Source organism: Nerophis ophidion, linkage group LG27 (assembly GCF_033978795.1).
Source record: "Nerophis ophidion isolate RoL-2023_Sa linkage group LG27, RoL_Noph_v1.0, whole genome shotgun sequence".
NCBI lineage: Eukaryota > Metazoa > Chordata > Actinopteri > Syngnathiformes > Syngnathidae > Nerophis > Nerophis ophidion.
This window is the reverse complement of record NC_084637.1, coordinates 378073-391261: the sequence shown is the minus strand read 5'-3', so window position 1 is coordinate 391261 and position 13189 is coordinate 378073. Positions and strand designations below refer to the sequence as shown.

At 45.2% G+C, this 13189-nt stretch overlaps 1 protein-coding gene across 1 annotated transcript in view; it reads left to right on the top strand.

Annotated features, from left to right (window-relative positions):
• Positions 1 to 12957, top strand: part of nalf1a (NALCN channel auxiliary factor 1a) — a 28105-nt gene extending 15148 nt beyond the window's left edge. The window contains exons 2-3 of the mRNA XM_061889108.1: positions 11249 to 11420; positions 11510 to 12957. Coding sequence (XP_061745092.1) covers positions 11249 to 11420; positions 11510 to 11787 — 450 coding nt within the window. The 3' untranslated portion in view covers positions 11788 to 12957. The remainder of the gene's footprint in view (positions 1 to 11248; positions 11421 to 11509) is intronic.
• The last annotated feature ends 232 nt before the right edge of the window (positions 12958 to 13189 follow it).

Below are 13189 nucleotides of genomic sequence, written 5' to 3'. Positions count from 1 at the left end.
CGTACACACAGGCTAGTGGTCAGGGCGCCGCTACACGTACACACAGGCTAGTGGTCAGGGCGCCGCTACACGTACACACAGGCTAGTGATCAGGGCGCCGCTACACGTACACACAGGCTAGTGGTCAGGGCGCCGCTACACGTACACACAGGCTAGTGATCAGGGCGCCGCTACACGTACACACAGGCTAGTGATCAGGGCGCCGCTACACGTACACACAGGCTAGTGGTCAGGGCGCCGCTACACGTACACACAGGCTAGTGATCAGGGCGCCGCTACACGTACACACAGGCTAGTGATCAGGGCGCCGCTACACGTACACACAGGCTAGTGATCAGGGCGCCGCTACACGTACACACAGGCTAGTGATCAGGGCGCCGCTACACGTACACACAGGCTAGTGGTCAGGGCGCCGCTACACGTACACACAGGCTAGTGATCAGGGCGCCGCTACACGTACACACAGGCTAGTGGTCAGGGCGCCGCTACACGTACACACAGGCTAGTGATCAGGGCGCCGCTACACGTACACACAGGCTAGTGATCAGGGCGCCGCTACACGTACACACAGGCTAGTGATCAGGGCGCCGCTACACGTACACACAGGCTAGTGATCAGGGCGCCGCTACACGTACACACAGGCTAGTGATCAGGGCGCCGCTACACGTACACACAGGCTAGTGGTCAGGGCGCCGCTACACGTACACACAGGCTAGTGATCAGGGCGCCGCTACACGTACACACAGGCTAGTGATCAGGGCGCCGCTACACGTACACACAGGCTAGTGATCAGGGCGCCGCTACACGTACACACAGGCTAGTGATCAGGGCGCCGCTACACGTACACACAGGCTAGTGATCAGGGCGCCGCTACACGTACACACAGGCTAGTGGTCAGGGCGCCGCTACACGTACACACAGGCTAGTGATCAGGGCGCCGCTACACGTACACACAGGCTAGTGGTCAGGGCGCCGCTACACGTACACACAGGCTAGTGATCAGGGCGCCGCTACACGTACACACAGGCTAGTGGTCAGGGCGCCGCTACACGTACACACAGGCTAGTGATCAGGGCGCCGCTACACGTACACACAGGCTAGTGATCAGGGCGCCGCTACACGTACACACAGGCTAGTGATCAGGGCGCCGCTACACGTACACACAGGCTAGTGATCAGGGCGCCGCTACACGTACACACAGGCTAGTGATAGTATGAGAGTCCAGTCCATAGTGGATCTAACATAATAGTGTGAGAGTCCAGTCCATAGTGGATCTAACATAATTGTGGGAGTCCAGTCCATAGTGGATTTAACATAATAGTGTGAGAGTCCAGTCCTTAGTGGATCTAACATAATAGTGAGAGTCCAGTCCATAGTGGATCTAACATAATGGTGTGAGAGTCCAGTCCATAGTGGATCTAACATAATAGTGTGAGAGTCCAGTCCATAGTGGATCTAACATAATTGTGAGAGTCCAGTCCATAGTGGATTTAACATAATAGTGTGAGAGTCCAGTCCATAGTGGATCTAACATAATAGTGAGAGTCCAGTCCATAGTGGATCTAACATAATAGTGTGAGAGTCCAGTCCATAGTGGATCTAACATAATGGTGTGAGAGTCCAGTCCATAGTGGATCTAACATAATGGTGTGAGAGTCCAGTCCATAGTGGATCTAACATAATAGTGTGAGAGTCCAGTCCATAGTGGATCTAACATAATTGTGAGAGTCCAGTCCATAGTGGATTTAACATAATAGTGTGAGAGTCCAGTCCATAGTGGATCTAACATAATGGTGTGAGAGTCCAGTCCATAGTGGATCTAACATAATAGTGTGAGAGTCCAGTCCATAGTGGATCTAACATAATGGTGTGAGAGTCCAGTCCATAGTGGATCTAACATAATAGTGTGAGAGTCCAGTCCATAGTGGATCTAACATAATTGTGAGAGTCCAGTCCATAGTGGATTTAACATAATAGTGTGAGAGTCCAGTCCATAGTGGATCTAACATAATAGTGAGAGTCCAGTCCATAGTGGATCTAACATAATGGTGTGAGAGTCCAGTCCATAGTGGATCTAACATAATAGTGAGAGTCCAGTCCATAATGGATCTAACATAATAGTTTGAGAGTCCAGTCCATAGTGGATCTAACATAATAGTGTGAGAGTCCAGTCCATAGTGGATCTAACATAATAGTGAGAGTCCAGTCCATAGTGGATCTAACATAATAGTGAGAGTCCAGTCCATAGTGGATCTAACATAATAGTAAGAGTCCAGTCCATAGTGGATTTAACATAATAGTGTGAGAGTCCAGTCCATAGTGGATCTAACATAATAGTGAGAGTCCAGTCCATAGTGGATCTAACATAATAGTGTGAGAGTTCAGGGCATAGTGGATCTAACATAATTGTGAGAGTCCAGTCCATAGTGGGTCTAACATAATAGTGTGAGAGTCCAGTCCATAGTGGATCTAACATAATAGTGAGAGTCCAGTCCATAGTGGATCTAACATAATGGTGTGAGAGTCCAGTCCATAGTGGATCTAACATAATAGTGAGAGTCCAGTCCATAATGGATCTAACATAATAGTTTGAGAGTCCAGTCCATAGTGGATCTAACATAATAGTGAGAGTCCAGTCCATAGTGGATCTAACATAATAGTAAGAGTCCAGTCCATAGTGGATCTAACATAATAGTGTGAGAGTCCAGTCCATAGTGGATCTAACATAATAGTGTGAGAGTCCAGTCCATGGTGGATCTAACATAATAGTGTGAGAGTCCAGTCCATAGTGGATCTAACATAATAGTGTGAGTCCAGTCCATAGTGGATCTAACATAATAGTGTGAGAGTCCAGTCGATAGTGGATCTAACATAATAGTGTGAGAGTCCAGTCCATAGTGGATCTAACATAATAGTGTGAGAGTCCAGTCCATAGTGGATCTAACATAATAGTGAGAGTCCAGTCCATAGTGGATCCAACATAATAGTGTGAGAGTCCAGTCCATAGTGGATCTAACATAATAGTGTGAGTCCAGTCCATAGTGGATCTAACATAATAGTGTGAGAGTCCAGTCCATAGTGGATCTAACATAATAGTGTGAGAGTCCAGTCCATAGTGGATCTAACATAATAGTGTGAGAGTCCAGTCCATAGTGGATCTAACATAATAGTGAGAGTCCAGTCCATAGTGGATCCAACATAATAGTGTGAGAGTCCAGTCCATAGTGGATCTAACATAATAGTGTGAGGGTCCAGTCCATAGTGGATCTAACATAATAGTGTGAGAGTCCAGTCCATAGTGGATCTAACATCATTGTGTGAGAGTCCAGTACATAGTGGATCTAACATAATAGTGAGAGTCCAGTCTATAGTGCATCTAACATTATAGTGAGAGTCCAGTCCAGAGTGGATCTAACATAATAGTGTAAGAGTCCAGTCCATAGTGGATCCAACATAATAGTGTAAGAGTCCAGTCCATAGTGGATCTAACCTAATAGTGTGAGTCCAGTCCATAGTGGATCTAACCTAATAGTGTGAGTCCAGTCCATAGTGGATCTAACCTAATAGTGTGAGTCCAGTCCATAGTGGATCTAACATAACAGTGTGAGAGTCCAGTCCATAGTGGATATAACATAATAGTGAGAGTCCAGTCCATAGTGGATCTAACATAATAGTGTGAGAGTCCAGTCCATAGTGGATCTAACATAATAGTGTGAGAGTCCAGTCCATAGTGGATCTAACATAACAGTGTGAGAGTCCAGTCCATGGTGGATCTAACATAATAGTGAGAGTCCAGTCCATAGTGGATCTAACATAATAGTGTGAGAGTCCAGTCCATAGTGGATCTAACATAATAGTGTAAGAGCCCAGTCCATAGTGGATCTAACATAATAGTGTAAGAGTCCAGTCCATAGTGGATCTAACATAATAGTGTGAGAGTCCAGTCCATAGTGGATCTAACATAATAGTATGAGAGTCCAGTCCATAGTGGATCTAACATAATAGTGTGAGAGTCCAGTCCATAGTGGATCTAACATAATAGTGTAAGAGTCCAGTCCACAGTGGATCTAACATAATAGTGTGAGAGTCCAGTCCATAGTGGATCTAACATAATAGTGTGAGAGTCCAGTCCATAGTGGATCTAACATAATAGTATGAGAGTCCAGTCCATAGTGGATCCAACATAATAGTGTGAGAGTCCAGTCCATAGTGGATCTAACATAATAGTGTAAGAGTCCAGTCCACAGTGGATCTAACATAATAGTGTGAGAGTCCAGTCCATAGTGGATCTAACATAATAGTGTAAGAGTCCAGTCCATAGTGGGTCTAACATAATAGTGTGAGAGTCCAGTCCACAGTGGAGCTAACATAATAGTGTGAGAGTCCAGTCCATAGTGGATCTAAATTAATAGTGTGAGAGTCCAGTCCATAGTGGATCTAACATAATAGTGTGAGAGTCCAGTCCATAGTGGATCTAACATAATAGTGTGAGATTCCAGTCCATAGTGGATCCAACATAATAGTGTGAGAGTCCAGTCCATAGTGGATCTAACATAATAGTGTGAGTCCAGTCCATAGTGGATCTAACATAATAGTGTGAGAGTCCAGTCCATAGTGGATCTAACATAATAGTGTGAGAGTCCAGTCCATAGTGGATCTAACATAATAGTGTGAGAGTCCAGTCCATAGTGGATCTAACATAATAGTGAGAGTCCAGTCCATAGTGGATCCAACATAATAGTGTGAGAGTCCAGTCCATAGTGGATCTAACATAATAGTGTGAGGGTCCAGTCCATAGTGGATCTAACATAATAGTGTGAGAGTCCAGTCCATAGTGGATCTAACATCATTGTGTGAGAGTCCAGTACATAGTGGATCTAACATAATAGTGAGAGTCCAGTCTATAGTGCATCTAACATTATAGTGAGAGTCCAGTCCAGAGTGGATCTAACATAATAGTGTAAGAGTCCAGTCCATAGTGGATCCAACATAATAGTGTAAGAGTCCAGTCCATAGTGGATCTAACCTAATAGTGTGAGTCCAGTCCATAGTGGATCTAACCTAATAGTGTGAGTCCAGTCCATAGTGGATCTAACCTAATAGTGTGAGTCCAGTCCATAGTGGATCTAACATAACAGTGTGAGAGTCCAGTCCATAGTGGATATAACATAATAGTGAGAGTCCAGTCCATAGTGGATCTAACATAATAGTGTGAGAGTCCAGTCCATAGTGGATCTAACATAATAGTGTGAGAGTCCAGTCCATAGTGGATCTAACATAACAGTGTGAGAGTCCAGTCCATGGTGGATCTAACATAATAGTGAGAGTCCAGTCCATAGTGGATCTAACATAATAGTGTGAGAGTCCAGTCCATAGTGGATCTAACATAATAGTGTAAGAGCCCAGTCCATAGTGGATCTAACATAATAGTGTAAGAGTCCAGTCCATAGTGGATCTAACATAATAGTGTGAGAGTCCAGTCCATAGTGGATCTAACATAATAGTATGAGAGTCCAGTCCATAGTGGATCTAACATAATAGTGTGAGAGTCCAGTCCATAGTGGATCTAACATAATAGTGTAAGAGTCCAGTCCACAGTGGATCTAACATAATAGTGTGAGAGTCCAGTCCATAGTGGATCTAACATAATAGTGTAAGAGTCCAGTCCATAGTGGGTCTAACATAATAGTGTGAGAGTCCAGTCCATAGTGGATCTAACATAATAGTGTGAGATTCCAGTCCATAGTGGATCCAACATAATAGTGTAAGAGTCCAGTCCATAGTGGATCTAACATAATAGTGTAAGAGTCCAGTCCATAGTGGATCTAACATAATAGTGTGAGAGTCCAGTCCATAGTGGATCTAACATAATAGTATGAGAGTCCAGTCCATAGTGGATCCAACATAATAGTGTGAGAGTCCAGTCCATAGTGGATCTAACATAATAGTGTAAGAGTCCAGTCCACAGTGGATCTAACATAATAGTGTGAGAGTCCAGTCCATAGTGGATCTAACATAATAGTGTAAGAGTCCAGTCCATAGTGGGTCTAACATAATAGTGTGAGAGTCCAGTCCACAGTGGAGCTAACATAATAGTGTGAGAGTCCAGTCCATAGTGGATCTAAATGAATAGTGTGAGAGTCCAGTCCATAGTGGATCTAACATAATAGTGTGAGAGTCCAGTCCATAGTGGATCTAACATAATAGTGTGAGATTCCAGTCCATAGTGGATCCAACATAATAGTGTAAGAGTCCAGTCCATAGTGGATCTAACATAATAGTGTGAGAGTCCAGTCCATAGTGGATCTAACATAATAGTGTGAGAGTCCAGTCCATAGTGGATCTAACATAATAGTGTAAGAGTCCAGTCCATAGTGGGTCTAACATAATGTCCAGGGACATACTTACTGAGTTTATGAATATAATATGAATTAAAAAATATATATTTATATATATTTTGTGACAATAAAAAATATTAATATAATCATTGTAGTATCGACTTGATACGCTCTTGTACTTGGTATCATTACAGTGGTGTCAGGTGTAGATCCCCTCATGGCGTCTGTTTACATTGTGACAGAGTTGAGCTATTGTATCTTAGGGTGTGCAGTGAAGCATGTTTAGCTATCCCTCTTCCTCCAGTGATAATCGTAATTGTAAAAACTCAATTTGTCGAAATGCAGGCCAGGATTAGTGATGCATCCATCCATCCATCCATTTTCTACCGCTTGTCCCCTTCGGGGTCGCTGGAGCCAATCTCAGGTGCATTCGGGCGGAAGGCGGGGTACACCCTAGCTTAAACATTGCCGATGGCGGATGGACATTAGCCGCTAGCTAGCTAGCCATGTCTTAAAGCAGCTCTTCCTGATGGTGTTTCAGTGTTATAACTTCACCTTTATCTTTACTTTTTACACCAAAATGCGTCCATTCTTTCTGGTCTGTCTACACACTGGGCCTACTTGTAAGTACTCAGTGTGTGTGCGCTGCCGAACATGCTCCTCTGCTCGTAAAACTAGTAATGTCATGACGTTACGACGACGCGACGTCATGACTGTAAAAAGAAAAATGGCGAACCGGTACTTTGCAGTGCTCCACGCCAATGTCTGCCGGGGTGTGTGCAGCACGGCTAGAGACAGGAACACACCCAACATCGTCCAGCACGGCTAGAGACAGGAACACACCCAACATCGTCCAGCACGGCTAGAGACAGGAACACACCCAACATCGTCCAGCACGGCTAGAGACAGGAACACACCCAACATCGTCCAGCACGGCTAGAGACAGGAACACACCCAACATCGTCCAGCACGGCTAGAGACAGGAACACACCCAACATCGTCCAGCACGGCTAGAGACAGGAACACACCCAACATCGTCCAGCACGGCTAGAGACAGGAACACACCCAACATCGTCCAGCACGGCTAGAGACAGGAACATACCCAACATCGTCCAGCACGGCTAGAGACAGGAACACACCCAACATCGTCCAGCACGGCTAGAGACAGGAACACACCCAACATCGTCCAGCACGGCTAGAGACAGGAACACACCCAACATCGTCCAGCACGGCTAGAGACAGGAACACACCCAACATCGTCCAGCACGGCTAGAGACAGGAACACACCCAACATCGTCCAGCACGGCTAGAGACAGGAACACACCCAACATCGTCCAGCACGGCTAGAGACAGGAACACACCCAACATCGTCCAGCACGGCTAGAGACAGGAACACACCCAACATCGTCCAGCACGGCTAGAGACAGGAACACACCCAACAAAGCAACCAAGAAAGCCAACTCTGTCCCAGGTTGCCCACCAGCCTCCAGCAAATGTCTAGACCAGGGGTGTCAAACTCATTTTAGATGGGGGGCCACATGGAGAAAAATCTACTCCAAAGTGGGCCGGAAGGGTAAAATCCCTGCACAATAACTTAAAAATAAAGACACCTTCCCATTTTTTTCTGTGTTTAAACATAGAAGAAGCACATTCTGAAAATGTACAAATCATAATGTTGTTGTTTTTTTACACTTACATGTTGCTCTGGATAGTATTCTATCTTTATTTGTCGTTATTTGTATTTTCTGAATGAATGATGTGATAATGTTCGTCAGTCAACTCAATGGTGTTCATTTTCAATAAATCTAGATAAAAACAAATATCAAAATCAAATTGCATTATGTCATGTATGTAGTTTGATCATTTCCCTGGATTGATGTACTAACATCATGTGGTTTATTTTCTACATATGTACCATCATCTACAGCAGGGGTCGCCAACCTTTACCACTCAAAGAGCCCTTTTGACCCGTTTCACAAAATAAAGAAAAGTATGGGAGCCACAAGACTCTTTTGAAATTTAAAATGAAATAACACAGCGTACAAAGATTGTTTTGCTTTGTGCTATGTATTAACCAAAGGTCTCAGACACGCGGCCCGCACCTTAATATGAAAATGTAATATCAGTGCGGCCCGCGAGTTTTATTTGAATGCCGCTTGACATCACATTTGCCAACCATCTCAATTTTTCTGGGAGACTACCGACTTTCAGAGCAACCTTTCTCATGACTATCTGCTGGTTTTCACCCTAACAACAATAATAAGGGGGTGCTATGATGACAATTTGTTTAGCGTCCTCCACAAATGTGCATTATTTGTTTTAACATGCCTCAAAACAGCAGCTTGGAATTTGCGACATGCTCTCCCTAAGAGAGCATGAGGAGGTTGAGGTGGGCGGGGTCGGGTGGTGCGGAGTTTGGTGGCAGGGGGTGTGTATTGTAGCATACCAGGAAGTGTTAGTGCTGCAATGGGTTCTGGGTCTTTGTTGTGTTGGGTTTATGTTGTGTTACGGTGCGGCTGTTCTCCCAAAATGTGTTTGTCATTCTTGTTTGGTGTGGCTTCACAGTGTGGCGCATATTTGTAACAGTGTTGGCGTTGTTTTTACGGCCACCCTCAATGTGACCTGCGTATGGCTGTTGACTAAGTATGTTTGCATTCACCTGTGTGTGTGAAAAGCCGTAGATATTATGGGATTGGGCTGGCACACAAAGGCAGTGCCTTTAAGGTTTATTGGTGCTCTGTACTTCTCTCCCTACTCTGTGTACACAGCGGCATTATTAAAAGTCACACATTTGACTTTTTGAAACCGATACCGATAATTTCCGATGTTTTAAAGCATTTATCGGCCAATAATATCAGCAGTTCGATATTATCAGACATCTCTATGCAAAACCTAATATGAGTGAAATAATTGACTTGAAAACTTTTTTTGACTTTGTGAAGGTTAGCAAACACCTCTGACCTTCCATGCTGTCTTTTTGTTGTGATGGATTGTTCTGTGTCGTCCACAGACAGCGTACAAACCCTGGCTGTGTGCTCAGTATTTTTGTTGTGATGGTTTGTTCTGTGTCGTCCACAGACAGCGTACAAACCTGGCTGTGTGCTCAGTATTTTTGTTGTGATGGATTGTTCTGTGTCGTCCACAGACAGCGTACAAACCCTGGCTGTGTGCTCAGTATTTTTATTGTGATGGTTTGTTCTGTGTCGTCCACAGACAGCGTACAAACCCTGGCTGTGTGCTCAGTATTTTTGTTGTGATGGTTTGTTCTGTGTCGTCCACAGACAGCGTACAAACCTGGCTGTGTGCTCAGTATTTTTGTTGTGATGGTTTGTTCTGTGTCGTCCACAGACAGCGTACAAACCCTGGCTGTGTGCTCAGTATTTTTATTGTGATGGTTTGTTCTGTGTCGTCCACAGACAGCGTACAAACCCTGGATGTGTGCTCAGTATTTTTGTTGTGATGGATTGTTCTGTGTCGTCCACAGACAGCGTACAAACCCTGGCTGTGTGCTCAGTATTTTTGTTGTGATGGATTGTTCTGTGTCGTCCACAGACAGCGTACAAACCCTGGCTGTGTGCTCAGTATTTTTATTGTGATGGTTTGTTCTGTGTCGTCCACAGACAGCGTACAAACCCTGGCTGTGTGCTCAGTATTTTTGTTGTGATGGTTTGTTCTGTGTCGTCCACAGACAGCGTACAAACCCTGGCTGTGTGCTCAGTATTTTTATTGTGATGGTTTGTTCTGTGTCGTCCACAGACAGCGTACAAACCCTGGATGTGTGCTCAGTATTTTTGTTGTGATGGTTTGTTCTGTGTCGTCCACAGACAGCGTACAAACCCTGGCTGTGTGCTCAGTATTTTTGTTGTGATGGTTTGTTCTGTGTCGTCCACAGACAGCGTACAAACCCTGGCTGTGTGCTCAGTATTTTTGTTGTGATGGTTTGTTCTGTGTCGTCCACAGACAGCGTACAAACCCTGGCTGTGTGCTCAGTATTTTTGTTGTGATGGATTGTTCTGTGTCGTCCACAGACAGCGTACAAACCCTGGCTGTGTGCTCAGTATTTTTATTGTGATGGTTTGTTCTGTGTCGTCCACAGACAGCGTACAAACCCTGGCTGTGTGCTCAGTATTTTATTGTGATGGATTGTTCTGTGTCGTCCACAGACAGCGTACAAGCCCTGGCTGTGTGCTCAGTATTTTTATTGTGATGGATTGTTCTGTGTCGTCCACAGACAGCGTACAAACCCTGGCTGTGTGCTCAGTATTTTATTGTGATGGATTGTTCTGTGTCGTCCACAGACAGCGTACAAACCCTGGATGTGTGCTCAGTATTTTTATTGTGATGGTTTGTTCTGTGTCGTCCACAGACAGCGTACAAACCCTGGATGTGTGCTCAGTATTTTTGTTGTGATGGTTTGTTCTGTGTCGCCCACAGACAGCGTACAAACCCTGGCTGTGTGCTCAGTATTTTTGTTGTGATGGTTTGTTCTGTGTCGTCCACAGACAGCGTACAAACCCTGGCTGTGTGCTCAGTATTTTTGTTGTGATGGTTTGTTCTGTGTCGTCCACAGACAGCGTACAAACCCTGGCTGTGTGCTCAGTATTTTTATTGTGATGGTTTGTTCTGTGTCGTCCACAGACAGCGTACAAACCCTGGCTGTGTGCTCAGTATTTTTATTGTGATGGTTTGTTCTGTGTCGTCCACAGACAGCGTACAAACCCTGGCTGTGTGCTCAGTATTTTTGTTGTGATGGATTGTTCTGTGTCGTCCACAGACAGCGTACAAACCCTGGCTGTGTGCTCAGTATTTTTGTTGTGATGGTTTGTTCTATGTCGTCCACAGACAGCGTACAAACCCTGGCTGTGTGCTCAGTATTTTTGTTGTGATGGTTTGTTCTGTGTCGTCCACAGACAGCGTACAAGCCCTGGCTGTGTGCTCAGTATTTCCACACAAGCCAGCAATCATGTCGGAGAAAGGTGTCGTGCCAGCAGTACTGTCTGGAGGTCCAACAGAGCTGTCCATTCATCCTGCCCGACAACGATGACTTAATCCACGGTGGCACCCCCAGTTTCATCTGTACAGGTTCATGCCTTGGACTTGCTTGATGGACTGACACTTTCTCAAATGCTAATGGAAAAGATGTTGTTTTTGGCTTTGTCACCCCGTTTCAGGATTGTTGAGAGAGAATCCGCCAGAGAGCAAAGCTGTGTGCTGTGACGTGCGATGGGACTCCAACATGAAGGGCCCCTCAGGCGAGGCCCAAAAAAGGACTGCCTCCTCCTGCCTCCCCAAGGGGGCCTCGGTCACCTCCATCGCCAGCCCGAGACTGTGGAGTGGGAGGCTGAAGATCTGCCTTCTGGCGCTGGTCCTTCTGCACACTGTCATTATTATATCAGCCTCCCATAATTCCACCTTGGCGGGCGTCGCTCGAGAAGAGCACCTCCGATGAAGATTGAACATCATCCGGGTTGGAGAGGTTTCTAGTTTTTCACAAATGTCATACTGTGGCTATGTGGGATGTTGGCATCGAGGAATTGTCTGCTGCCAACACAACATCCAGCACAGGAATTGGTAGGGCTTGTTTGGAGTTTTTGGTGGACAGGACCACTCCTCTAAAGTACTGACCTGGTCCCGCTTAAACCCTGCTCATTGTTTCTATTCCATTCATACTTTTTGGAGAATATCATCTCTCCTCCCTATATTTGCTCTCCTTTTGTCTACTTCCCTCTATTGTGGGTCTAGATTACACTTCAAATTGGACATTGATCAAGTCTTTATTTTCAGCTTCCCTGCCAAGTCTTTTTGACTTGCTGCATCCACAGTACTTCTCCTCCTCCCTGCTACCTTGCAGGGATGCACCCATTATTCCTCTGGGTCAAACTGCGCCTGATTCTTGCAATTGTAAGATTCAGCTCATAGATGTTTCTCCCCCCCCCCCCCAAGCCCTTTGATTAGACATGTTTGGGCCTCAAGTGCAAACATAAGGTTGCAGGTGTCACGCAATGTGCACTGCTCGTCTTAAATTGACCTCACCATGTGTCGCTGCATGAAGCCAAAACTGCAGGGGGTCTCACTTATCAACTCCACTTCTTCTTTATTATGCTTATTTTTATACAACCAAAAAGGCAAAGTCACACACACAATTAACTCTATGTCTATTTTTGCTACACACATTTCTCAGAACACGTGCGTTTCACCTTGTTATTGGCTCCACCCCTTTTGCCTGAAGGGATTGGGGCCACATATTTTGCTGTGTGGATGTTCTTACAACAAAAACATGAATGATACTTGTAGTCAGGCATCATGGGCTCTATTTTGACATTCACTTCAGTGAAAAAAGCTGCACAAATGTGCTGATTTTCCCCTTAGATTTAAATCTGTCACCACACCACTTCATCCAAGATGTGAATCTGGGTAGCACAACCTTAAATGTGGCCCTTCCAGTCCAATAACTGAAGTGTGGCCCTTCCAGTCCAATAACTGAAATGTGGGCCCCTCAGTCCAATAACTGAAATGTGGCCCTTCCAGTCCAATAACTGAAATGTGGGCCCCTCAGTCCAATAACTGAAATGTGGCCCTTCCAGTCCAATAACTGAAGTGTGGCCCTTCCAGTCCAATAACTGAAGAGTGGCCCTTCCAGTCCAACAACTGAAATGTGGGCCCCTCAGTCCAATAACTGAAATGTGGCCCTTCCAGTCCAATAACTGAAATGTGGGCCCCTCAGTCCAATAACTGAAATGTGGCCCTTCCAGTCCAATAACTGAAGTGTGGCCCTTCCAGTCCAATAACTGAAGAGTGGCCCTTCCAGTCCAACAACTGAAATGTGGGCCCCTCAGTCCAATAACTGAAAT